The sequence below is a fragment of the Electrophorus electricus genome, chromosome 15, assembly GCF_013358815.1.
Source record: "Electrophorus electricus isolate fEleEle1 chromosome 15, fEleEle1.pri, whole genome shotgun sequence".
Lineage (NCBI taxonomy): Eukaryota > Metazoa > Chordata > Actinopteri > Gymnotiformes > Gymnotidae > Electrophorus > Electrophorus electricus.
Window position 1 is genome coordinate 17,250,781 of NC_049549.1, and position 24,788 is coordinate 17,275,568.

At 46.1% G+C, this 24,788-nt stretch overlaps 1 protein-coding gene across 6 annotated transcripts in view; it reads right to left on the reverse strand.

Annotated features, from left to right (window-relative positions):
• igsf9ba (immunoglobulin superfamily, member 9Ba) overlaps nt 1-24,788 on the reverse strand; it is a 51,869-nt gene that overhangs the window by 21,637 nt on the left and 5,444 nt on the right. For all 6 annotated transcript variants that reach the window (XR_004776903.1, XR_003411473.2, XM_035534294.1 and 3 more), the window contains exons 2-5: nt 18,863-19,060; nt 14,843-14,989; nt 4,091-4,242; nt 659-776 (exon numbers count right to left, since the gene is read on the reverse strand). Coding sequence is in view for 4 of the 6 variants with exons in the window: in XM_035534294.1 (XP_035390187.1) it covers nt 659-776; nt 4,091-4,242; nt 14,843-14,989; nt 18,863-19,060 (615 nt within the window). In the remaining 2 variants the exon portion in view is untranslated. The remainder of the gene's footprint in view (nt 1-658; nt 777-4,090; nt 4,243-14,842; nt 14,990-18,862; nt 19,061-24,788) is intronic.

Sequence of the window (24,788 nt, forward strand, 5' to 3'; positions counted from 1 at the left end):
GTTACTGTAAATACAGTAAACTATAAACTGTAAATACTGTGAATACTACTCTTCCAGTTAACGTATCTCACTACACAGAACAAAAAAGTATCCATGACCTCCAGTTAAATGGCTGAAACAGGAAGAGTACAATAGAATGGAATAGAATAGAATATTGTTATAATAGTATTATATTTCTAGCTATAGTCATAATTTCAAAAACCATAACATATCGATGAGACCTAGCCTTGATGCCGAGAGATCTGTCATAGCTGTGTAAATGTTTAACAAGCAAGCACTCAAATAAACACTGAACAGCACAGCATTTCATGGTTATAGCACAAAAAACAGCCAAATGCAAAATCCTTCTCTCCTAAAACGGGCAATGCTTCTAGATGCAAGCATTTCAGACACATCGGGAACATTTGCATGTTGTGAATTAATTTTTATACACTTATTTTAGTGTTACAGTGCTTTAATACTGTAGAGTATTGCAGTATTGATAATGTTTGTCATGACGCACATGATAATCTAAATTGTCAAAAGTATCGTGAAACACTTTTTTAGACACATCACCCAGTCCTTATGGTAAGTGTCCTGAGTTATTCCGCTGTGGACAGTCAGTCCCCACAGCCGCACCTCCGGCAGGTGGACTGCACAGATGACATGTCCTCCTCACCTTGTACAAGTAAGCGAGTGGTGTGGAGCGCCTCGCCCTGGTCGCTATGAGCACGGCAGCTGTACGCTCCTCGGTCGTCCCGCGTGATAGCCAGCACCGTCAAGCTACCGTCGCTCACCTGCACACAGCGCCACACACACAGCGCATCCGTCATCCTCACGCGCCTGCGCATTAGCGTGTCTCCCGCGCCGTCTGCGTCTGTGTTCGCCTGGCAGGACCGTGTGCTGAATGTGTACAGAATTCCAATATGTATATTCCAATATATATTCCAATATGCGCAGAATTCCGATACATGTACTCCCATATGCTGAATACAAATTCCTGTATTTAACCTGGAATCGCATGGATGGGGCTTTGCTGTGAACTGCAGTGCAAGCTGTGTGTGGTTATTTTTAAACATGTTCCTGTTACTAGGAGCTCCTGGATCTCACCTGGTGTAGCAGGTGAAGCGAGGTGGGGTGAGGTGGGGAGAGGTGTGGTGTGTTGAGGTGGGGTGAGGTGAGGTGGAGTGAGGTGAGGTGGGGTGAGATGCTAGTTCATGGGTTTGATTCCCCAAGAGCAAACACACTGTCATGCTGATAAATATCTATATATGTAGTTAAATTGCTCTAAATGCAGATAAGAGGGATAACCTGATTGCAAAGACTTGAAAAAGAGCTAATGTATTTGTATAATATAATATAATGTATAATATGTATTTGTATAATATAATATAATGTATAATATGTATTTTTATAATATAATATAATGTATAATATAATTTATTTTTATAATATAATATAATGTATCATATTCATATTATAATATGATAGTATTTTTTTTCCTTTTGGCACGATAAGATGATGAATTAAAAAAAAGGAGGATAAATAACAGACAAATTAAAATCTTTGGCAATATAAAAGAATTCTGATACGGATACCGTACCCAGTTAAATGATGTCATCCACTGCAACATTGCAAACGTTAAAAAGTGCCGTATGCGTGCTGTTCTTGCTAAGACTACAATCAGGCCATTTTACAATGCAGCTGCTTAAACGTGCATGGCTGTACATCAGAGCTATATTAAGCATCCAGCATAAGCTCTCAACTCAGTAGCTAATCTCTGAGCCACTTCAGTTTATATGCAGCAAACCACCGGGTGCTTTAAAGCCTGAAATCTAAGCAAGAGTGTTTGTGGCATTTTCTATTCTTGGTGGAAGTGTTCGTTTCCATCGTCACTTACAGTACTCGCACTACATGCATTAGCACGCCATATCCTTACAAAGAGAGACGGAACCTGTCATCCAGGGATTTATACACAGAGCTGCGTCCAGGGCTCCGTCCTTGCCAAATGTGTAGGGTGTTATTGTTCTTGCACACCCAGTATACAAGGTGTGTCAGGCCTTGTTGGATAGTCAGCACTCTACACTCGCTCGCACACACATACACACACACACACACACACACACACACACACACACACACACACCCACACACACAAATACAAACTCACACACAAACACACACACACACACATACAGATACACGTACACACATACACACACACACACACACACACAGATACACACACACGGATACACATACACACACACACACACCACACACAGATACATGTACACACACATACACACACACACACTCACACACACACACACACACACACACACACACACACACACACACACACACACTACTCCTACTAGGTCATAACCATCATGGCACTGTCAGACCACTCACCCTGATGACCCAGGTAAGATGGAGTAATAAACTCCCATGATTGCTCGAAGCACTACAACTGAGACACAGCCCGGTTCAGCCCAGATCAGCCCGGATCGGCCCGGATCAGCCCAGATCGGCCTGGGTTTTAACCACGAGGCAGCGGCCGCCCTCCACGCTCTACACACTGACCAACACAGTCCCTGCATTCCTTCCTTTCTGCTGCTCCCGGCCATGGTAGCGGCGGCGGTGAGCCCAGACGCGCTGGACCGCCTTGACGCTCCTCTTAAAGGTGAGGTCACGGCACGAAGCTGTTGTGCAAACGTCTCCCAGCAAAGCCGTGTGGCCCTGGGAAACGGCTTTAGAATAGGAGCAACAGCCAGGATTTCTCCAAGCAGAGAGACAAGCGGATGCACCAGGTAACAACAGCGAGGACAGCACTCGCCTTTCTGGACAAGACGCAGATGCCTAACCCAGCACAGTCAACCTCAGGGTAAAAGTAAAGCAGGGGAGCTTGGAAAGAACCACACCTTCATCTCAACTGCTGAGTGGTCACATGGGATGTTACATATGGTGAGAGGGTGAGAGGGTGAGAGGGTGACCGGGTGAGAGGGTGACAGGGTGAGAGGATGACAGGGTGAGAGGATGACAGGGTGAGAGGATGACAGGTCAGAGGGTGACAGGCTGAGAGGATGACATGGTGGGAAGGTAAGAGGGTGATGGGGGAGAGGGTGACAGGGTGAGAGGGTGACTGGGTGAGAGGGTGACAGGGTGAGAGGATGACAGGGTGAGAGGGTGACAGGGTGAGAGGATGACAGGGTGAGAAGATGACAGGTCAGAGGATGACAGGATGAGAGGGTGACAGAGTGAGAGGGTGACAGGATGAGAGGGTGACTGGGTGAGAGGGTGACAGGGTGAGAGGATGACCGGGTGAGAGGGTGACAGGATGAGAGGGTGACAGAGTGAGAGGGTGACAGGATGAGAGGGTGAAAGACTGAGAGGGTGACAGGGTGAGAGGATGACAGGCTGAGAGGATGACAGGATGAGAGGGTGACATGGTGGGAAGGTAAGAGGGTGATGGGGGAGAGGGTGAGAGGGTGACACAGTGAGAGGGCCATGGTTGTCGTGTCCATGGCTCAGAGCTGAGTCCTCCAGGAGAGTGGGAGAGTGAGGTCAGAGTGAGGCCAAGACTGCTGGGCAGTGTGGTGAAATGTCAAAGCGGTGGGAAGGCTAGAGTGGGCTGCCTCGGGGGTCTTTGGGGGCCTCCCCCCCCCGCCCCTCCTTCATTTCGGGGACGGCACTCCGACGTGCTGTCAGACATCGCCTGTAGGATCCCAGCCGCCTGGCTGCTATGTCACTTTCAACATGAGCTTGTGTCCCGCATGTATGGCAAAAGGGAGCAGTTGCCAGGGCTTCAACCTCCACCCTTACGATGTCAGGTCTGCTAGTTCTGCACCGGCAGTTCATTTTCTCATTCCAAAACATATCAGGCAACAGTTCCTCCTGAATGCAGTCCATCCTGTGGCTCGGACAACTTGTCTGAAGGAAAAGGGTTTGGATGAAATAGAGAACACGCTTCCTTTTGCTGCTGCTCTTGCACTACAGCTGTTAATAAATATAAAGTGCTAAATCATCTGGAATGTACCCCATGGGTGCCACTCCTGGCGTGCATGCTAGATGGTGTCTAAGGTCTGCAGACAATGTGGGTGCAGCGTACCGTGTATTTTTTGTTGCTGGCCAGCTGCTGTCCCTCTCGGAGCCAGGTGACCACGGGCTTTGGGTTCCCGAAGGCAGTGCAGATCAGAGTGATGCTGCCGCCCTCCCTGGCCTCCACGTACTGCGGCGGTGTTTCTGTGAACGTAGGGGGCGCTGCAGGAGACACAAAAGACAGACAGCAGCGCGTCAGTCCAGAGCTCCGGGCCAGTGACACGCAACACAAAAGACAGAAGGCGTTCGTTCCCTGTTCACAAGAATTCCAGAACTTGTACACACCATTGACTAGTCATGGGCTGGGCTGCTAAGGTAAGGTCTAATCTTTCGCCAGGGCCACCTTGTTCTCATTAGTGACATCCTACTGAACTATATAGACATTTCTGAATGCTTGTGTAGTCTACCACAGGGACAACCAAGACGCACAGTGCTATGTGAAATCAATGTTAATAACAAGCAGTTTAAAATCTGCTGCATGTTCTTTTCTCAGCACACACGTTTTTAGGTAAAGACCTACTTATAGGAAGTATATTAATGGCTCTGTATATCATGTTTGTAATTTACATTCACATTTTTATAATATACATGTTCATGTTCACAATATACATAAGCATGTTTATAATATGCATGCACATATTTATAAGGCACATCATTATTATTAATTTTCATGCTGTGATATAAATTAATCCAGGGTCCACATTTTTTGGTATTGTATGTGGGTCACAGTTATCCTATGGGAGTTTTCCTGGAAGACATCATGCACCTGGTGTGAAACAAACATGGAACACATTTACAAGCTCTGAACATCTCTCTATCTGTGTGCATGTGCTGCACTGTCCATCCACGCACTGTAAAATCAGTTACACAGTGCGCAGGGGTATTTTCATGATCCAAGGCAGCCTTCTGCCGACGCCGCACCCTACACGCGCTGGCAAGCTTCTCATTATATCAGCTCCCCAATCCAAGCACATGCCGGAAAGGCACTGGACACATTCTTACTGAAGAGGGTCTGAAATTTCCAGGAGGTTGAATGTCTACCCCTACGGTGTTGCCCACGGTTACGCGCCCCCTTAACGCTCTGCATTAGGAGGGACCTCCGAGTGGAGGACTGAGTGAACAGAGCCGTATTTCAGCTCACTCCTTTCCGCAGTCCAGTACCCCATGAACAGATGGTCTGGATGGAACTCAGACACTGGATCCCCCCCCCCCACACACACCTCCTCACTGCTCCTGTTTTTCCTGCTCCGGTCCATCCTGATATCTGATTGCTCACACGCTTCTCTCCACGCTCGCTGACATTCAAGGTCAAATAAGGACAGGGTAATGCCATGTGCTGCGCTCCGTGACCAAGAGCCGGTCGGTTGAAGTTAAGGGTGTAAGACTGTGCAAGACTTGGCAGGCAACAGCTTTGTGAATGACCTGTGAACAACCTCTGCATGCTGCTTAGGGGTAGTCAGTCCTGGAAAGGTACTAAGAATGCAACCTACAAACTAGAATTTAGAGGCAAATTAGGACTTGTGACACCTGGCACATGGGCTATTGGCTTGGGTTTCCCAAATACTGTTTCCTTGGCTACTTAAGCCACTTCCGTGTTTTCCTACTATCGTCAGTTTCCCTGGCTCCCTGGCTCCTCCCCTTTAGCTCCGGCTGTTCCTCGTTTGTCCTTCGTTAGTGCTTCTGTTTGAACCTTGTTCCCTCGTCTAGTGTTTGCTGGTCATTGTCTTCTCGTTCTGTTGCGCTTACTCCCTGTGCTCCAGGCATAGTTACCCTCTCTCCTCTCGCGCTCGCTAGTGGTGTTCTGTTCTCTCTGCTTGTCAGGCCTTCTCCTGTCGCTTTGCTTCCGCCTCGGTTTCTCTTCCCATGTTCTTATACGCAAGTGTTGTCTGGACTTCCTTTGGTTCTGTTATCAGTGGTTTTGTCCTGGTTATTGTTTGTCTAGCTATAGTTCTGTGCATCCCCATTCCTTGTTATTTTTCTTTCCTGCTCGTCCTTGTCTTTTGCTTCATCGTTGTTCTCCTGTTAGTCATTCCTGAGTGTTTATTTTCCTGTTTGGTTAATATGTTTCTGCTATTAAACTTGTTATTCATTTAGTCTGTCCTGTCTGTTCCTTTCATTGTTCTCATCATGGCTTCCCTAGTCTGTGTTTCAGTTCCCTCTCACATCCAAGGTGTAGTTATTCGCGTGTGTGTTCACCCACAACTCCCCGAGCGTTACACACAAACTTTCTCCTGTCCATTGCTTGGCCCCTGGCTGCTAGAATATGTTTTGCTTACCATGTATATCTTGAAAAATAGAAGTTTGTTTCCCAAGAGCCTGATAAAAGTCAATACACTCAACGGATTAACAGACTATACTAGTACAAGAATACCTGATTCAAGATTATCAAAATGATTGAAAATGAGGAATCTAACAGAGTTTATAAGGTTAAGTGGGATTTTCCCATTGTGCAACAGCTCAATGCGGGTGTATTTACATAAACCTTAAGTCACTGAGAATTTCACCCAATTGCCTCATATATGCAGAATGTAATTCCCAGTGTCCTCCATGTTATTTCAGGCCCTTCTCATTTACTGGCTGGACCCTAAATGTGTCGCAGCCCCTACTGTGTCTGAGGGCCATCAGAGTCCCTCCCCTGCGCTCACACAGCATCCCACGCCAGGCAGATGGACGCCTGGAATTAGCTCTTAATGACGTGGCCTGCAGGAGTGAGCACAGTGGCAGCCCTGATGTGGTGGAAGCATGTGCGTATGTGTTTGTGTGGTGGGGGGATGTGCGTACATGCACATGTGTGTGCATGTCTGGGTGGGTGTGTGTGTTTCTGGGTGTGTGTGTGTGTGTGTGTGTGTATGTCTGGGTGTGTGTGTGTGTGTGTGGGTGTGTGTGTGTGCACATCTGGGTGTGTGTGTGCATATGTGCATGTGGGTGTGTGTGTGCATGTCTGTGTGTGTTTGTGTGTGTGTGTGTGTGCATGTCTGTGTGTGTTTGTGTGTGTGTGTGTGTGTGTGTGTGTGTGTGCATGTCTGTGTGTGTTTGTGTGTGTGTGTGTGTGTGTGTGTGTGTGTGTGTGTTTGTTTGTGTGTGTGTGTGTGTGTGTGTGTGTGTGTGTGTGTGTGTGTGTGTGTGTGTGTGTGTGTGTGTGCATGTCTGTGTGTGTTTGTGTGTGTGTGTGTGCATGTCTGTGTGTGTTTGTGTGTGTGTGTGTGTGGGTGTGTGTGTGCATGTCTGGGTGTGTGTGTGTGTGTGTGTGTGTGTGTGTGTGTGTGTGTGTGTATGTGTGTAGTGGTCCAAGTAGCTTCCATAGAAGCGCTACTGTTCTGAGTCTGGCTACATGTGCCCATCTGACACCTGCAGGGCTGGTGCAGACTCCAACAGAACCCTCTCTCTCCTCCCTGACAGGAAGAGGAACCCTGCCCACACAGGCTCCATACATGAGCGCAGGAAGCTGCCACTGCTGGCCCTTTCAGGCCCTGCCCCAGAGCACCTGCCCCAACAAAGAGCCTTTGGGGCAAGAAGGGGATAGTTTAGAATACCAGTTTCGAACAGATGTCAGTGTTGCAAAACAGAACCAGTTGAGAGTCACAATAAACAGTGGCAGAGGCTTGCGTGGAGCAATTTTGGTTTGCACTGTATACTATGTACAGATGACAGAAGGTACTGCTTTAACTGTGCTGTGAGTAGAGGACAATGAATTTAAAAAATAGAGTGCAATGTAATTCATATGGCTCACACACCAAGAGGGAGGGGGATTGAATAGATGAGGAATAACGGGATTGACCTCTGGATGTTTTCAATATAAAATATCCAGATGGCCATGTCCAGGTGTTGACAAAAATGCATAATGAAACCAAACAAATGTGTAATGTAGTAATGTAGAGGTCAGGGTGTTTCACAGATTACAGAACATGATACAACAGAAATGACCGTGAGGTCTGAAAAGTCTCTCCATCTGAGACATCTCTTCATTCTAAGACGTCTCTCTGTTCTGAGATGTCTCTCCTTTCTGAGTCATTCCCCATTCTGAGACGTCTCTCTGTTCTAAGAACGCTCTCCCCATCTACCTCAGTCAAGGCCTGCAGCCTAGACATGTCTCCTACTGCACTCCCTCCAATACCAGCAAATTCACTGAATTTCAAGTAGTCTTGGTGCAGTTCAGATACAGCGCCTCTAATCCTGAGTGGTGTGGTCGACGTCTGTATGCATGATTTAAAACTCCATACAAACACTACATAACCTGTGATCACAGATATGGGCATTTCACAAACCACTTAAAGCAATGTCCATGCCTGTGCGTGCGTGCGTGTGTGTGTGTGTGTGTGTGTGTGAAACCCTGTACGAGCTGATGATCATGTAATGCAGCATTGCGGTGGTCTGTGTATGCAAGCACATGCCGCTGGGTTTGCGTGCACACATACGTAAAACTGAGGGCACAGAAAGGCGCAGACCAGTGCAGCAGCCCAGGAATGCAAATGAGGCGAAGACTGAAAGGCATTGCAGAGGAATCCGTTATGACTCACGCAGCTGCGCAGGTGACGTCTCAGTGGCTCATGTGCTCATGTGCACAGGGTCGGAGAAGAACGCAAGCCCACGTTAACGTACACTCGCATGTGCGTGAGCACGACGCACCTGATGAGAGTGCGCCACTCTCATTCCACCGACACACCATGAGAACTCCTCCGTAATGTGGCACCCAGGGAGGGCCTGTTCTCCACGTATGTGTGCCGGTCTGTCAGACGGTTTAACCCGTGGGTACTGTGAGCCCATGACGCTGTCACTGATTCCTCTGGAATAAGCCTTAGTCTTACCTCGCAAGCATATGTTTCGGCAGCCAGTCTGGAGTGCACACTGAGAGCTGACAGCTCGCCATACACTCCTATGCTAATTATCCTGTTCCTGTGGATGGCACCTCCACGCCTGACAGCAGAAAATGGGACGCAAAGAGCCGCTAAGAGTCGTGACCAAGAGCCCAATGAACACGCTCAGCACGTGTGAGCACACGCGGAGGACGCGACAATCACGGCCCAGCAGGACCCGGAAACCACACGCAGCGTTCAGCCAGGCTTGGCTCTGGACCGACGCTATGCAGACACAGGTTCCGACCCACTCCACACTCACTCTGACCACCAGCCGAACACATCACCTATCAACAAGCGGGCGGGTTTGCAACACCGACAACTTTAAAAGTTGTTTAAAGATGGCACATGTGCAATAAATCCGATCTAATCTCACTAAACCACTAGTTTATTTCCACAGACCAAGAGTTTGGTCAATCTAGGTGATCATTGTCATATTCTTTCTCTCTCTCTCTCTCTCTCTCTCTCTCTCTCTCTCTCTCTCTCTCTCTCTCTCTCTCTCCTAGCAGCTCGTGTGACGCTTTAGTGAGCCAAGGCTTTCTGTGTGTTGTGTGGCCAGAATACAAAACACTCTCGTGTTCCAGTTAATCTGCCCTGTCAGCACAAAGGCAAAGCCCACGGTGGATTCGCTTTCCATTAATATGCGACGGAGGGCCTTTGAAAATGGACCTTCAGGCAGTGATTACAGAACTGCAAGATGGTTTACATATTGTCTTAATGGATCATATTAAATTCATCATCTAATAAAATGCAAACACTTGCTGGAGGAGATAAAATATTTCTAGCTGCACATCTCAACTATAAATAATATATCAGGAAAAATGTGATGCTCAGAAAGAGACCAAAACATGTAACTGAAAATTATATTCGTGTTTTGGCGCCAGGGCAGATACCTCCTTTAATTTAACAAAGATTTTCAATACTTTGCCAGGAGAAATGCTGTTGTGTTAATTAAACACCATTGGGGTATGGTACCAAATAAGGATCATGGGATTCTGTGACTAGTTCTGCACAGGCAAAAGTAATAAGGAAAGTTAAACAGTCCTTTTTATCATTTTAATGTGGGAATCAATCATATGTGTATCTTTTAAAAGAAAATGTTAAAATGTAATCTTGAACTTTTCAGGTCCTTCCTTATTTTCATTAACAAAACAACACAAAATAAAAATTAGCAGTGTGGTGTGTTCTTCTTTACAGAGGACTAGGTATCATCCTAATGCTAAAACAAGAAACAATTATTTTGAGGACTGTTGTGATGGCGATTATTAATTGTGGTTACTGATTGTAGTTATTGATTGTGTTTTATTGATTTTGGTTATTGGTTGTGATTAGCAGGGATTCATTGAATACATATCTCTGTGTGAGCCATTGAAACCGGTTACTAGGGGTTATATTGGAGCATGAGACCGTCAGAGCAGTATTGTTTGAGATTTTGACCTGAGTGTTGGCACTGGTGTTAGAATCCTCCAACCAGCAGGAGGCGCTGTGAGCTTTGTGAGAGGAGGGATATGCTCTCTAGCCCAACACTTATATGATGATTACATACATTTTGTTTCCAATGAAGTAGGCAGTGAACATAAATGAGGTCTTAAAATTCCACCAAACTTGCCTATGTTATATTAAAGATCAGTTATCTTTAACTTTTTACCAAAACATTGGTCTCTACTACGTACCATAGTCACACAACAATTGGCCAAAGCAGAAATTCTAGGTAGTTAACCTTTTGGAGTTATCTTGTTTTTTTGTTTTTTTTAAATTAATTTCTCCTGAATTAAATGTATTCTGATCTTTAACTATAACAACAGACACAATCTGCTTTAGTTCCAGACTATAGTCCACAACATCTTACAATTATGACTGAATACAACTTAAGTAAAGGTCCTACTCAGGGGCCCAACAATGGTAACTTGGCAGTGGCAGGGCTTGAACCAGCAACCTTCCAACTATAAGTCAAGTACCTTAACCACTGAGCTCCTACTGGCTTTCACATTGCCTTCTGAAGTAGTGACAACTATAGTGTTGTGCAGTAGTGCTGTCTGCAGTGTTGTGGAGTAGTGACGTCTACAGTGTTGTGGAGTAGTGACGCCTGCAGTGTTGTGGAGTAGTGACGTCTACAGTATTGTGGAGTAGTGACACAGTGTTGTGGAGTAGTGACACCTACAGTGTTGTGGAGTAGTGACGTCTACAGTGTTGTGGAGTAGTGACACCTACAGTGTTGTGGAGTAGTGACGCCTACAGTGTTGTGGAGTAGTGACACAGTGTTGTGGAGTAGTGACACCTACAGTGTTGTGGAGTAGTGACGCCTACAGTGTTGTGGAGTAGTGACAGTGTTATGGAGTAGTGACGTCTACAGTGTTGTGGAGTAGTGACACAGTGTTGTGGAGTAGTGACGTCTACAGTATTGTGGAGTAGTGATGTCTACAGTGTTGTGGAGTAGTGACACCTACAGTGTTGTGGAGTAGTGACGCCTACAGTGTTGTGGAGTAGTGACACAGTGTTATGGAGTAGTGACGTCTACAGTGTTGTGGAGTAGTGACACAGTGTTATGGAGTAGTGACGTCTACAGTGTTGTGGAGTAGTGACACAGTGTTGTGGAGTAGTGACGCCTACATTGTTGTGGAGTAGTGACGTCTACAGTGTTATGGAGTAGTGATGTCTACAGTATTGTGGAGTAGTGACACAGTGTTATGGAGTAGTGACGTCTACAGTGTTATGGAGTAGTGACACAGTGTTGTGGAGTAGTGACGCCTACAGTGTTGTGGAGTAATGACACAGTGTTATGGAGTAGTGATGTCTACAGTGTTATGGAGTAGTGACACAGTGTTGTGGAGTAGTGACGCCTACAGTGTTGTGGAGTAGTGACACAGTGTTGTGGAGTAGTGACACAGTGTTATGGAGTAGTGACGTCTACAGTGTTGTGGAGTAGTGACGCCTACAGTGTTATGGAGTAGTGACGTCTACAGTGTTGTGGAGTAATGACGTCTACAGTCTTGTGGAGTATTGACATCTGCAGTGTTATGGAGTAGTGACACCTACAGTGTTGTGGAGTAGTGACACCTACAGTGTTGTGGAGTAGTGACAACTACAGTGTTGTGCAAGTGCAAAACACAGTAAAGTACTAACTGCAATAAAGTAATAAATGTTGTAAAGTACTAAATGGTGTAAAGTACTAACTACAGTAAAGTACTAATCGCAGTAAAGCAATAATTGCATTAAAGTACTAACTACAGTAAAGTACTATCTGCAGTAAAGTACTAACTGCAGTAAACTACTAATTGGTGTAAAGTACTAAATGGTGTAAAGTACTAACTGCAGTATAGCATACGTGACCTTGTGTCATGAATTGCAGCACAGGCAATAAAAGTGGCACAGGCCAAATATGTGGGTAAGGATACATTGCATAACCCCACTTACAATCTCCATAAAATGCTCTGTCCTGCTATAAACCTCCTTCACATTTTAATAGCAGTGAAGCAGCAGAAGACCGAGTTTTACTTTCCACCATGTTCCACTTCTGTGCTTCTAGACAGCTCCAGTTCACTGCTTATATTACTGATGAATATGAAATCAAGCCATAAGTACTTATCTTATCTCCCAATCGACAACAGATATCCATTACATTATGGGCATCTTCTCTTTGAAAGCATAAAGAAAAAGAACCCATAAAGAAATGCATGTCAGCACAGAGTGTGGAGGGGGGACTCTTGAGATGTTAACTCCCCCCCACCAACACACACACGCACACACACACATGCACGCATGCACACACAGCTGTCTGAGCAAGCTTCATGAACTAAACAGGGAGCAGTGAATACAGCAGCATCCTGGAAAACGAGTGTAGAAGCACACACCCCTGCACACAGGACACGCCCAGCTGCTGGACGTCCTATCCCATTGTTCAGCTCCCTGAAGGGGAGTGAATAACTTTTCATCACACACGAGCACCCAACAAAAGCAGCGCTCCAGGAAATGCAGATGGGCATGTTTTCTGTCCTGTCATCAGTCCAGGGCCCTCTGGGCCCTCGAACGGACTCCAAGGGCCAGAGATGTTTGATGAGTGCTGATCAATTCTCTGTTTTCATCTGCCTGTGATCTGTTACGAAACTGAGCAAAACGCCTTGGCTGATTCTGCACAGTTGATAGGCTCAGCGGCTGCAAACCAGCCAAAAAACTGCCCTCTCGGAGCTGCATTTCCAAACACAGGGATATCTGATAATCACACACAGGGCGTGTGTGTCCACTGGGATATCTGATAATCACACACAGGGCTTGTGTGTCCACTGGGATATCTGATATTCACACACAGGGCTGTGTGTGTCCACTGGGACATCTGATAATCACACACAGGGCGTGTGTGTCCACTGGGATATCTGATATTCACACACAGGGCTGTGCGTGTCCACTGGGATATCTGATAATCACACACAGGGCGTGTGTGTCCACTGGGATATCTGATATTCACACACAGGGCTGTACGTGTCCACTGGGATATCTGATAATCACACACAGGGCTGTGAGTGTCCACTGGGATATCTGATAATCACACACAGGGCTGTGCATTGTACTGGGATACCTGATAATCACACACAGGGCTGTGAGTGTCCACTGGGATATCTGATAATCACACACAGGGCTGTGCGTTGTACTGGGATATCTTTGATTAGCAGTGTAATCAGACAAATTCAACTAGGACTACAGATGCTTAAAACGTCATACCGTGTCCTCATAAAGAACAGTATGTAGTTGTAAACTTGTGCAGATGTGGTATATGAACGTTTAGTGTTTTGCTGCACAGACAGAACAAAACTGGGTTTTTCCAAAAACATCATAAAACAAAGATAATCTGGTAGTGCAAGTATTACACAGAACACTCTCTCTCATTTAACATAACCTTAACTCTGATTTTGGTAAACAGGGCCCAGTTACAAATGTTAGAATTCATAAGTACATCAGAACTGAAAAAAAAAAATTTCTTTGCACATTTCATATTTTTACCCATGTTTTGAAATGTGTGCTCCTGAATTAAGATATGGTGCAAAGATGAGCTCCCTTAGGCCTCCCTGAGGCTTAACTGTCTCCAGGTCAAGTTCAGATGGTCTTGTACAACCACGTGTCCGTGGTTGTGACCTGAAGTTCTCAGGCTGGAGTCTGAATAAATGAGTGTTTCAACATATTCACTGGCATATTTTAGCATAAAAGGCTCCACTAACTTCAGACAGCTGTTTCTGTGCCGCTGAGGAAGAGAGCCTTTACTGGGGTCTGTTGAAGGTATGATGTACATATCCAACTATTAACAAATCACACACTTCCAGGAAATAATGAATTAAAGATTAGCAATGCATCAATACCCATATCGTTGAAACAGTAAAATAAGTCCTGGGGAATGATACAATTACATGCCTTCTGGTCTTTATTGGGCCTTATTATGGAGATAATAGCAGGGCGAGTGCTGTGTCACTGTGTCATTGGCAGTATCTTAGACTCTCATTCTTTGTCCTTTGAAGCAAATGTGAGGTCATTTTTATGCTGTGTCTTACTTCAGAAGCAACATTTCACACGCACACACACACACACACACACACACACACACACACACACACACACACACACACACAAACACACACAATCAATACACCTTTTTTGAGAAACTCTTGAATTCTCTTTTAAAATGATTGCAATTTGATAATGGTGTGCTGTTACCAATACCACATCAAGAGGTTTCTAGGTCCGCAGTGAAAGACTTAAAGACATTTCACGTGTCTTTCGATTTCCAACCGATGTTTAGCTTCAATATTTCAGTGGCCTGAAGAGGCAACGAAACCACGGACAGCGCCGTTAGCCTGCGCTTCCCTTCACGACAGTGGGCCTGGCTCTGGGACCAGCACGGAGACTAGGTGTCACGCACTCACCGTTGACGGTGAGGTGGACCCAGCTGCCATTGTGAAAGGTGTCATACTGTTGTTCCAGCATGAGAACGCGGCACTCATACCAGCCCTGGTCCTCCGAGCGCACCTGCTCAATCTGCAGAGACGCCTTGCCGTGCAGACTTGTCCTACCTGTGGAGAACATCAAAACATGGATCATCTCCATCCACACAAACCATCATTTATTGTTATTAACATTATTAACATATTATTAACGTGATTATCATTTATTGGTATTTGATTTTTTCTGTTTTAGCCTTGATTTCACAAATACTGAAAAAATGTATAGGTATTCATGAATCGTGAAAAGGAAAACACACACACACACAGAGCCAGAAAATCTATTATGAATTCATGATCATCAAGCCCATTTAGTTTGAACAGCAAATTAGAGGGAAAAAAATATGCAAATTTCAGTCTCGCTGACTGACTGTCTGTGCAAATGGACTACAGACAGCAGCTCAATCTAGCACAAGAATCAGTGTATAACATTACTTGGAAAGCAATCTTCCCCTGATTTCAGCCTCCCTGTGCTGTCAAATGAAACAAAGGACAACAGGCTGTCTGAACTCGCGGGAGAATGCAGCACTTTCTTTAGCCCAAAGTCTCTGTAGCTCTCTCACCAAACAAAAGCTGACCTTCACACTAGCGACTGAAATCGCACCACTCAAACACCATGGCACCGTGGCATCCAATCAAACACCGTGGCACTGTTGCATTCCAGTGCCTTTACTCTGCGATGCCTTTCCGGGGCAGAGAGCAACAGTGGCCAGGAAGGACTTAGCTTCTCATCCACGCTCCCAGAAGGCCGCGACCGGGATCAGACGCCGGAGAGCACTTTGGGGGCTGTGCTCATCGGGCTGTCCAAGACTCTCAGCAGCCAAGAACTGCTTCATGATGTTGGTGTATCGAACAGTAGATCTTACAGCTCCAGGATCACAGACAGCACCTGGCGGAGGAAACTGCAGCTTTCCAGAGTGGGAAAATCAATACGGCACGCAGGGACCACAGCTGCAGCTTTGCCATGATAAAGAGCTGAAGACGGGGCGGTTTCGCTGCAGACGTCCGAGTGTCTCCACAGTTTCTTGGCAAATTAAGATTCTCTCAACACAATTCAGGCGGCCACTTTCCCAGCATCTCCGCTAGGAACCATGGATTACTCGCGCTGATGTCTGGCTTTGGAGAGCTCTAGGTAATTTTTCGTTTGCGCTTTGTGGAAACAGTGGGTGGAGCATCAGGCCTGAGGTTTGGAGCCCTTTAATGACTACGTCCTCGCATCAGGCGTCTCACCTGGGCAGACGGCAGACAGACTTGCCCTCACACACGCCGCACCTCAGGCCATCAGCCGGACTAGGGGAAAGCGATCACTCTATACCTGAGGATCATTTATTCTGACACTGTGATGGCCAGTCTGTTGGAACCAATAGAATTGGGGAATTTGAATAATCGCAGATTATTTTTGTAAAAATGATCTTTGTTGTAATCTTTTTTGTTTGTAATGTGTTAGTTTTTGTAAAATTGTAAGATTGGCCAATAAAACAGATCCTTGAGGAGCTCGTGTGAGCATTCATTTAATGAGGCTATAAACATAATGGATGATCTGTTATTTTAATGGCCTGTATGCAAAATATAAAGTCTATGGTCAATAAGGTGAGGTTACAAAAGCTGTGTAAATTATTACTTGGCCATATGGTACTCAGGATTTTCAGCCTAAAACTGCAGCTTGGCTTCCCATGTGGTGTGTGCGGTTTGTGTGGTGTATTTGTGGTGTGTGCTTTGTGCTGTGTTTTTATGCTGTGTGTTGCGTATTTCTGGGCAGTGTTAGCTCAGTGGTTAAGGTACTCAACTTGGAAGTTTGCCAGTTCGAGTCCCACTACCACCAAGTTGCCACTGTTGGGCCCCTGAATAAGACCCTTAACCCTCAATTACTCACATTGTGCTCAGCCATAATTTTAAACATAAAAGTGTCAGCTAAATGCCGTAAATGTAAATTTGTGGTTTGTGTTGTATTTGTGAATTTGTCTGGCACTCTGACAAGGCATCTGAAATGTTGAACCAGTTAAAGACATAAAAGTCCTGAGTTAAATGTAACTGCTAAACTCAGTCTGAGTGGTTCAGATGAATCGATTTGTCATGTTTGACTCTAAAACACAAACTTGACGCTGGTCCCATAAACTAGTGCAAGTTTATTTTAGGTTACCAGACTAAAATGACTTACAAGAGCTATAAACATATACATTCATATTTCCCAAACTTAGAAGTTTTGCCGTTGTTTTAAGTCATGGCGGGGGGCAGCGGCACTTAACTGGACACTGTAAGACGATCAACATGGCCCTCAGTATTGAAGCTCACTGCACTAATAGGTAAGATATGATACAGTGAAAAGGGTATGTTGCCACTTTTAATTAAGTCTAGTCTACTTGATAGACTTGGCATTGAAACATTCTGAAACACATCCCATAAAATATGTGAATCCAGGTGAGATATGGCTGAATTTGCTAGTATTTAATGTGGAACTTTTAGTTCAGATGTTTAAAGTCTGTTTGATCAAAGTAAGTACCCCCTCTCACAGGAGATATGACTCCATCCTAACAGAGCAGGTTCTGGAAAATGTCTCAGTATTCCCATCGCTATCTGACGCTGTAACAGAAGTTGTATTTTTGTGATGGGGGTTAACTGCGCAAGAATATATTATCTCTACAGTGAATTATTAGTACATTTCTGTTCTGAAAATGTACTGTAGTATTTAATTTGAGCCTGAAGGCTTAAATACAGAAAACTGAGACAGAGAAGGAGAGAGAACGAGAGAGAGAGAGATAAACAGAGAGATATAGAGAAAATGAGAGATTATAGTGAGAGGGGGAGAGAGAGAGAGAGAGAGAGAGAGAGAGAGAGATGGAGAGATACAGAATCTCTGCAGTGGAGAGCTGCAGTGCGCGTCTCTGGGCTCTCGGAGCTGTTCAGTAATTGCATGAGGGGTCGTGCGCGAGAGGCACACGGAGGGGAGGGGCTTCTGCAGAAAGGGTGTGCGGTGGGTGAAGGAGGTGAGGAGGTGTTACATTGATCTATGGGAATCGCCGAGTATTGCAGAAAGACAACGTGTTGGGCCAGAGAGCCAGCGTTGCCGCGTTCTTTCTCTCGACGTGTTTCTGAAGCTCGTGGTTAGACTGTGGACTTGCGTGGCCGCATGCATACACGTACGTTCACTAACAGACCAGGCTGCCCCCTCTCTCCCCTAGTCCTCCACAGTCTTGGGTCTAAATGAGATTGCGCGGAAGCGGCTCGCACGCAGTACAATGCCAGAATGCTTCCCACGAGTCTGCCGAAGCGCTCTGCTCATCGAGACAGCATCGGCATGTCTCGCGCCTCGCTGTGCGCAGTGCTGAAGAGAAAGTGTGCTGTGCAGAGGAGAATGTGTGCAGGAGAGTGTGAGCATGTGCGTATTTGTGTGTGTGTGTGCGTGTGCGTGTGCATGTGTGTGCGCGTGTGTGCGCGTGTGTGCGCGTGTGTGTGTGTGTGTGTGTGTGTGTGTGTGTGTGTGTGTGTGTGTGTGTGTGTGAATATATGTGCGTATGTGTGTGTAGAAGACTGTGATTCTTCACCAGTGTCTACAGCACACACATAATTAAGAAAGTGGAATGCAGTGCTAACAAGAGCAAGTAGCAGAAGCTTTGCTGAAGCCTCACAGAGTGACTGGCAGGGTGTGCAAGCACCTGGCTACTCCCACTCGGACCACAGCCTCCCTCTCACAAGACACAAACAAGTGAGTGCACCAGCAAACCCTTCTGATTGGATGCAAACAGCACCTCATTAGCATGTTTTGTCCAAACGGGGCCCGCATGTATGTATTCTGCACAACCAGCTTCGCAATGCATCTACTTCAATGACTGAAACTGCAGCATAATCGCGAAATATAAAAAAGGTAATAAAAAGGTGTGAAAAAGCAAAGCAATGAAACAGGCGCAAGAGCGAATGCAGAGAGCAGGCAGCAGCGTGTGGGCTCACCAGCGTACTCCGGGTCCACATGAGGGGGGTAGAAGCGGAAGTTGATGAAGAAGGGGATAGGCACGCCGAACTTGAACCACTCCACCACGTAGGGAGTCTGCTGGCCGTTGAGGGGGTGGCTGACGTCACATCCCAGAACCACGCTCTCTCCTGCACGGGCCGTCACGAACTGGGGCTCCTCTCGCACTCCGTGGGCACCTGGCCACAGATAAGTATGGCGAAGTGGTTAAATTTAAAAAATACAGTTTTGCAGAGGGCAAATATTCAAACTCACACCCCAGAATCAAGCGGAAGCATTTTCCATTGCAACGCTGACCTGACTGGGTTAGACCATGACGGTCGCTCATCCACAAAAGGCGTTTGTGTTAGGGCTGGCTAGAAAACAGAAGCAGAACTGGCTGCTGTAAAACACCATCCATATTCAGGCTCGGCTGTTTGCAGGACATTTTCACACCTCGGATGACGGTTTCCCGAGCCCCAAGAAGCACTGGCAGTCCCAGCTATTTCTCTTCTCAAATGAGACAGGAGAGGAAAGTTGCGCGGCCCTAATGAGGTGACAAGCCACTCGTCCAGATGGGCCACTGATCACTGCTAATTCACCCTCGCACAGATCTTACAGTGAAGTGTGCCAGACTAGCTAATCAATGCACAGGCCTGTCATGTCTGCGTGTGACCTATCAGAACTGTAAAGGTCATTGTACATGCCTCAGCAGAAAAAATCTCCAGAATGGATTTTCCCTGACTGGCTGCATTTCCTCTCTGTTAGCATGGCTGTTCTCCTAGCGAGGGAAAACTCACCTCCAGAATAAAAAAAAAAAGCTATCCTGCTGACAGCGCACGCTCCACCAGTAAGCCATGAGGGTGGAAACCTAAAGTGGCTCAGTAACAGTAAGAACTTTTCAAAGGGATCCAACTCCCTCTGGAATGATAACATACCCTTAAGGAACAATGGAAAATTCCTCTGTTCTCATTAACTGTACCCTGGGGAGGTTTGTAAGTTCACGACCGGATGAATGGTATGCCGTGCTGCACCCAGACAGAGCCCTGAGTATCCACACGCACTGAACTGGTCTCTGACTCCACGCTCCCTGACGCACAGTCCAGTGGAGCAGTTAGGGAGTCTATTTACAAGTTCAGTCTGGTGAAAGAATTCGTCCGCTGGGCTGTCCAGCAACAAGGATGATCTCAGTTGTTACCTACTATGTCAGGTAAAATAGACTATAAATTGAGGTTTTGATTAAAAACCTACACTCACCAGATCCTGCATATATGACCAGCCCAGTACAGGGTTACACCATCGCTTAACACTAACAGCCTTTTCCACACACACACACACACACACACACACACACACACACACACACACACACACACACACACACACAAGAATCAGGATGCATCAGGAGTGATAACCAACACGCACACACGGAGTCCACAGGGGGTCACTGCTCTGAGTGCCAGTGGCAGTGCCGAGTACACTCACTCATCTTCTGCCCACACTGGTCCTGAAGACACAGAAGTCCCCTAAACCCATCACTCACCTCACCCATAGGAAAATGTCCCCACTGAGACTAGTGTGGGACATCATATGTCTCTTCCTACTAAGCCCAAATGGCTTTGTCCAGTTTGTTTTCTGTGGGGCATTACGCACTCCTGCTTGATAAGACACAGACTGTCCTCCCACCGTCCTTACAACAACCTGTGAGCTCAGTCTGAAAAAGCTGCATATGCAAGAAACCGGACAGTGACCGTGTTTTATTATTGTAGCTCATCTATATAATGCATCTATATAATAATTACAGTCTCCTTTTACAGTACATTTAGAAAGTTCTGTCTCTACTCCTAAGCCTATAGCACACAACAATACAGATGACAGAAGAACATTATTGTAAAAGGGAGCATAACCTGTAAGACTAAACTGGGCTCTGCTCCAGGGACTGGTAGCTGGACTGTTTCCTCATTTCTCTTAGCACAATGACAGCTTGAGAAGTACCCAATGCTTCCTACACAGCAGTGGCACACAGTGCTCCTATCCAGGCGAAGGCCAGCACACTGCCAGACTAATAACTCTGAAGTGTTTTTATGAGATCATAACAATGAACAAGTGCAAAAAAATCTACTACATGTGTTTTCATTTTATAAATGGAAATACACAGACCTGGTGCTTTACCTGGGGGGTGGGGGGAGGTTTACCCAACACTGGGTTGGGAACGTTACAGTGCTGGTTTTGTTGGGAATGTTACAGTGCTGGTTTTGTTGGGTACGTTATAGTGCTGGTTTTGTTGGGTATGTTACAGTGCTGGTTTTGCTGGGAATGTTACAGTGCTGGTTTTGTTGGGAGCGTTACAGTGCTGGTTTTGTTGGGAGCGTTACAGTGCTGGTTTTGTTGGGTACATCACATGCTGGATTGTCCACATACTGAAGCTCCAGTGCTGGTTGGATGCATTAAAGTGCTGTTAGCTGTGCTGCTCCAGTGCTGCTTGGATGCGTTACAGTGCTGGTTGGAATGTGTTACAGTGCTGGTTGGAAATGTTCCAGTGCTGTTAGCTGTGCTGCTCCAGTGCTGGTTGGGAACGTTACAGTGCTGGTTGGGAACGTTAACGTACTGGTTGGATACGTTACAGTGCTGGTTGGGAAGGTTCCAGTGCTGTTAGCTGTGCTGCTCCAATGCTGGTTGGGAACGTTACAGTGCTGGTTGGGAATGTTACAGTGCTGGTTGGGAACATTCCAGTGCTCAGTCACCCTAGAAATGTACCTAATGGAGATCTTAATGGGAATTGGCAAAACTCAACAGCACACGCTACTGCTGTGGGAGTGGGTTGACCAATGAAAAAACAGCAAAGCTCCATGACAAAACAATTTTTCTTTTCAAAAGTCCGTTTTAGTTATTTTTAGTTAATAAGTTAATAAGGATGACGGATATGTCATTGGGTTCTGAGTGATTTCAGCAGGGGTGAAAAGCGCTTTGACATGAAGAACAAGAACACTGGACTTAACGATTTTTACATTATTGTTCCAAAAACTAAAATACGTAAACCATATAGTTTTTATGTGACTGAGCAATTAAATTTTACATTACATATACCTTATATAATTTATTCATAAATAAAGCCATTATTAGACTTATAATATGTGCAAACTTACTTCTAAAATGTTCAAGTATATGACTTTATGCTGCATGTCCAACATTCACGGTATGGCCCCTCCCCCTGAACGCCTACGTGAGTGTGTGTGTGTGTGTGTGTGTGTGTGTGTGTGTGTGTGTGTGTGTGTGTGTGTGTAAACGCCCCCCCACAGCAGGGAAGCCCTCCGTGTTCTTGGACACACTCCCGACTCCCACGGTAGGGGAGAGCGGGCCAGGTGAGTGTGGTCCTTCTGCGGATGCTGGGGAGTCGTACGGAACTGCGTCTGTCCTCCGGGACTGGTACAATGATGTCCAGTACACTGAGTCGGATTCCGTAGATTCCTGTTATCCTGCGGAGAGACCCTCTCTCCTCCAGGTCTCGCTCCAGAAGTCCACAACAGAGGAGGATTTTTGGGGGGCCCTGATTATGGTCCGGGGTCAGACTCTGCTGAGTCCTACAGAGATCAGGCGAACTACGTGAACCAGCACTCCGAGGTGAACTCCGCTGGGTCCTACGACCCCTACATGGATGACTATAAGGGCTGCAATAATTGTGGAGTGAAAGGAGAGTACAGAGACGTCAGTCTGTGGTCGGACATTATGCGGAGGATCCACCGATGGAGGTGGAGGAGGTCCTCCATGGGGATTCTCCCGCGGACAGTGACGCTCGGTCTGTCGTCTTCGAGAACGACGCGACTCCAGCATCTATGAGGTGGCCCGAGGCTACGCCCAGGAGATATCGCCTAGGTCCAAGCAAGCCAGCCAGCATGAAACACCTAGAGGCAGCCTCGTTCGAGGAGAGAACTCCCTTCGCTAGGGCACACAGCCCCAGAACTCTTGAACTCTCTGTACCGAAGCCTCGTAGAGGCAGGAAGGAGGCGATACCAGTAATCACTCCATAGACGACCAAGGTGGCTGGTGTGCCCCCTGTGGTGGGACAGTGAAGGTTGCCGCCCCCCACATCGGCGAGGGGCGATTCCCCGCATGGACTACAACTGGGGAACAACCTGGGGCTTTCGCCAGCTTACCAGGACTCAGTGACTTGTTAAATAATGTTGTACCCGTCCCTGTCACTGTGTTGGTCCCCGTCGTTTTGTCCCCTTTGGTGTCCGTCCCGGAGTCTGTTGGCGTGTCCGTCCCTGAGTCTGTTAGCGTGTCCGTCCCTGAGTCTGTTGTTGTTTTGATGCCTGTCCTTCTCTCCTCTGTCTTGCTCGCGCTGGCCCATGTCGGGTCGTTCGGTCCTCCGGCCTTGCCATTTGGCATTGGTCTCGGGGCCACGGCCTGATAGGCTGGCGCTCTGGGAGTTGCACCTTTGGGGAGGGGCTCTGTCACGGTAAACCTCCCGAACACCTCTGTGTGTGTGTGTGTGTGTGTGTGTGTGTGTGTGTGTTCATCACAGTGGCCACGCCCTCCCTGTGTCTCACACCTGTTCCTCATTGTGTCATTAGCATACATGTATAAAAGTCTATCGTTTACGCGTTTGTGTTGTTTGATCAAGATAGTTTGCGTGCTACGCCTTTGTTGTGTTGTGTACAAATAAATATGTGTTTGTTTAACGTTACTCGTCCCTGCATAATGCTTAGCCTCCTAACGTCACATCAAGATATAGGTATATATCTCATACATACAATAAATACGTGTTGTTACAAAAAAGAATATCTAAAATGTCAGTGTTTAAACCAGAATAGATGAGCACAGTAATGAATTATACAAGAAGATTAATTATAAACAAAGTAAGGCATTAAAAAACCTAGAAAAAGCTTAATGTCAGATTCTTCACTGAGACCATATGGAGACCATATAGTATATACCATACAGTAGTCAGCGTATAAACCATACAGTAGTCAGGGTATATACCATACAGTTGTCAGAGTATATACCATACAGTATTCAAGGTATATACCATACAGTACTCAGAGTATATACCATACAGTATTCAGGGTATATACCATACAGTTGTCAGAGTATATGCCATACAGTATTCAGGGTATATACCATACAGTACTCAGAGTATATACCATACAGTACTCAGAGAATTTATCATAAAGAATTCAGGGTATATACCATATCAGTGATATCTCCATTTTCTCTATACCTACGTATGTAAGCACGTTAACATTGTGGCCATCACGTTTTGAGCTGTGATAGGATTGTGTTCTGCTCTAATGTTGCATCGACGTTGCCTGATCCAAATGCATCTAGATCTCAGAGTGTTCCTTACATAAGTTAGTCTACGCGGGCAGCAAATCAAAAAGATCACATGCATCCTGCACAGAAGCCTTAATGACTTACATCTATATGTAAATGCTCACTGGGCAGATTCTGCACACCTGTAATTACCAGATGGGTTATCGAGTATCACCGGCAGCACGTCGCAGGGAGCAGCGCGGAGCTAATCCTACGCGGTTCTATCACAGCTCACTTCAAACGCATAGGCCGCAATGTCTTTGTAGCCGAGGAAGACCGTAGAAGTGGTAATGCAGTACTATCATTAAGACACTTTAATAAACAGAGCTTGAGGTATATTGTACAGATGTTTGTTCTCTTTCTGAAGTGCCTATTTGGTGTCCTGAAAACTCTGGTGGGATGTGGGACTCTTTGGGATTTCTGTGTTCAAAACCTTTCTTAACCACTTAGCGAAGTTCTGATCGGCTCTAAAGCAATTCTGCACATTTCATTTAGTTTTCTCTGTATTCAGCAAATAAGAAACAAAGCAATCTGTTTCTTTGTCCATTTACACCAGCTGAGGGGTGTAGACATCATAAACGCTTTATCTGATGAATGCATGAAGAATATATTTGT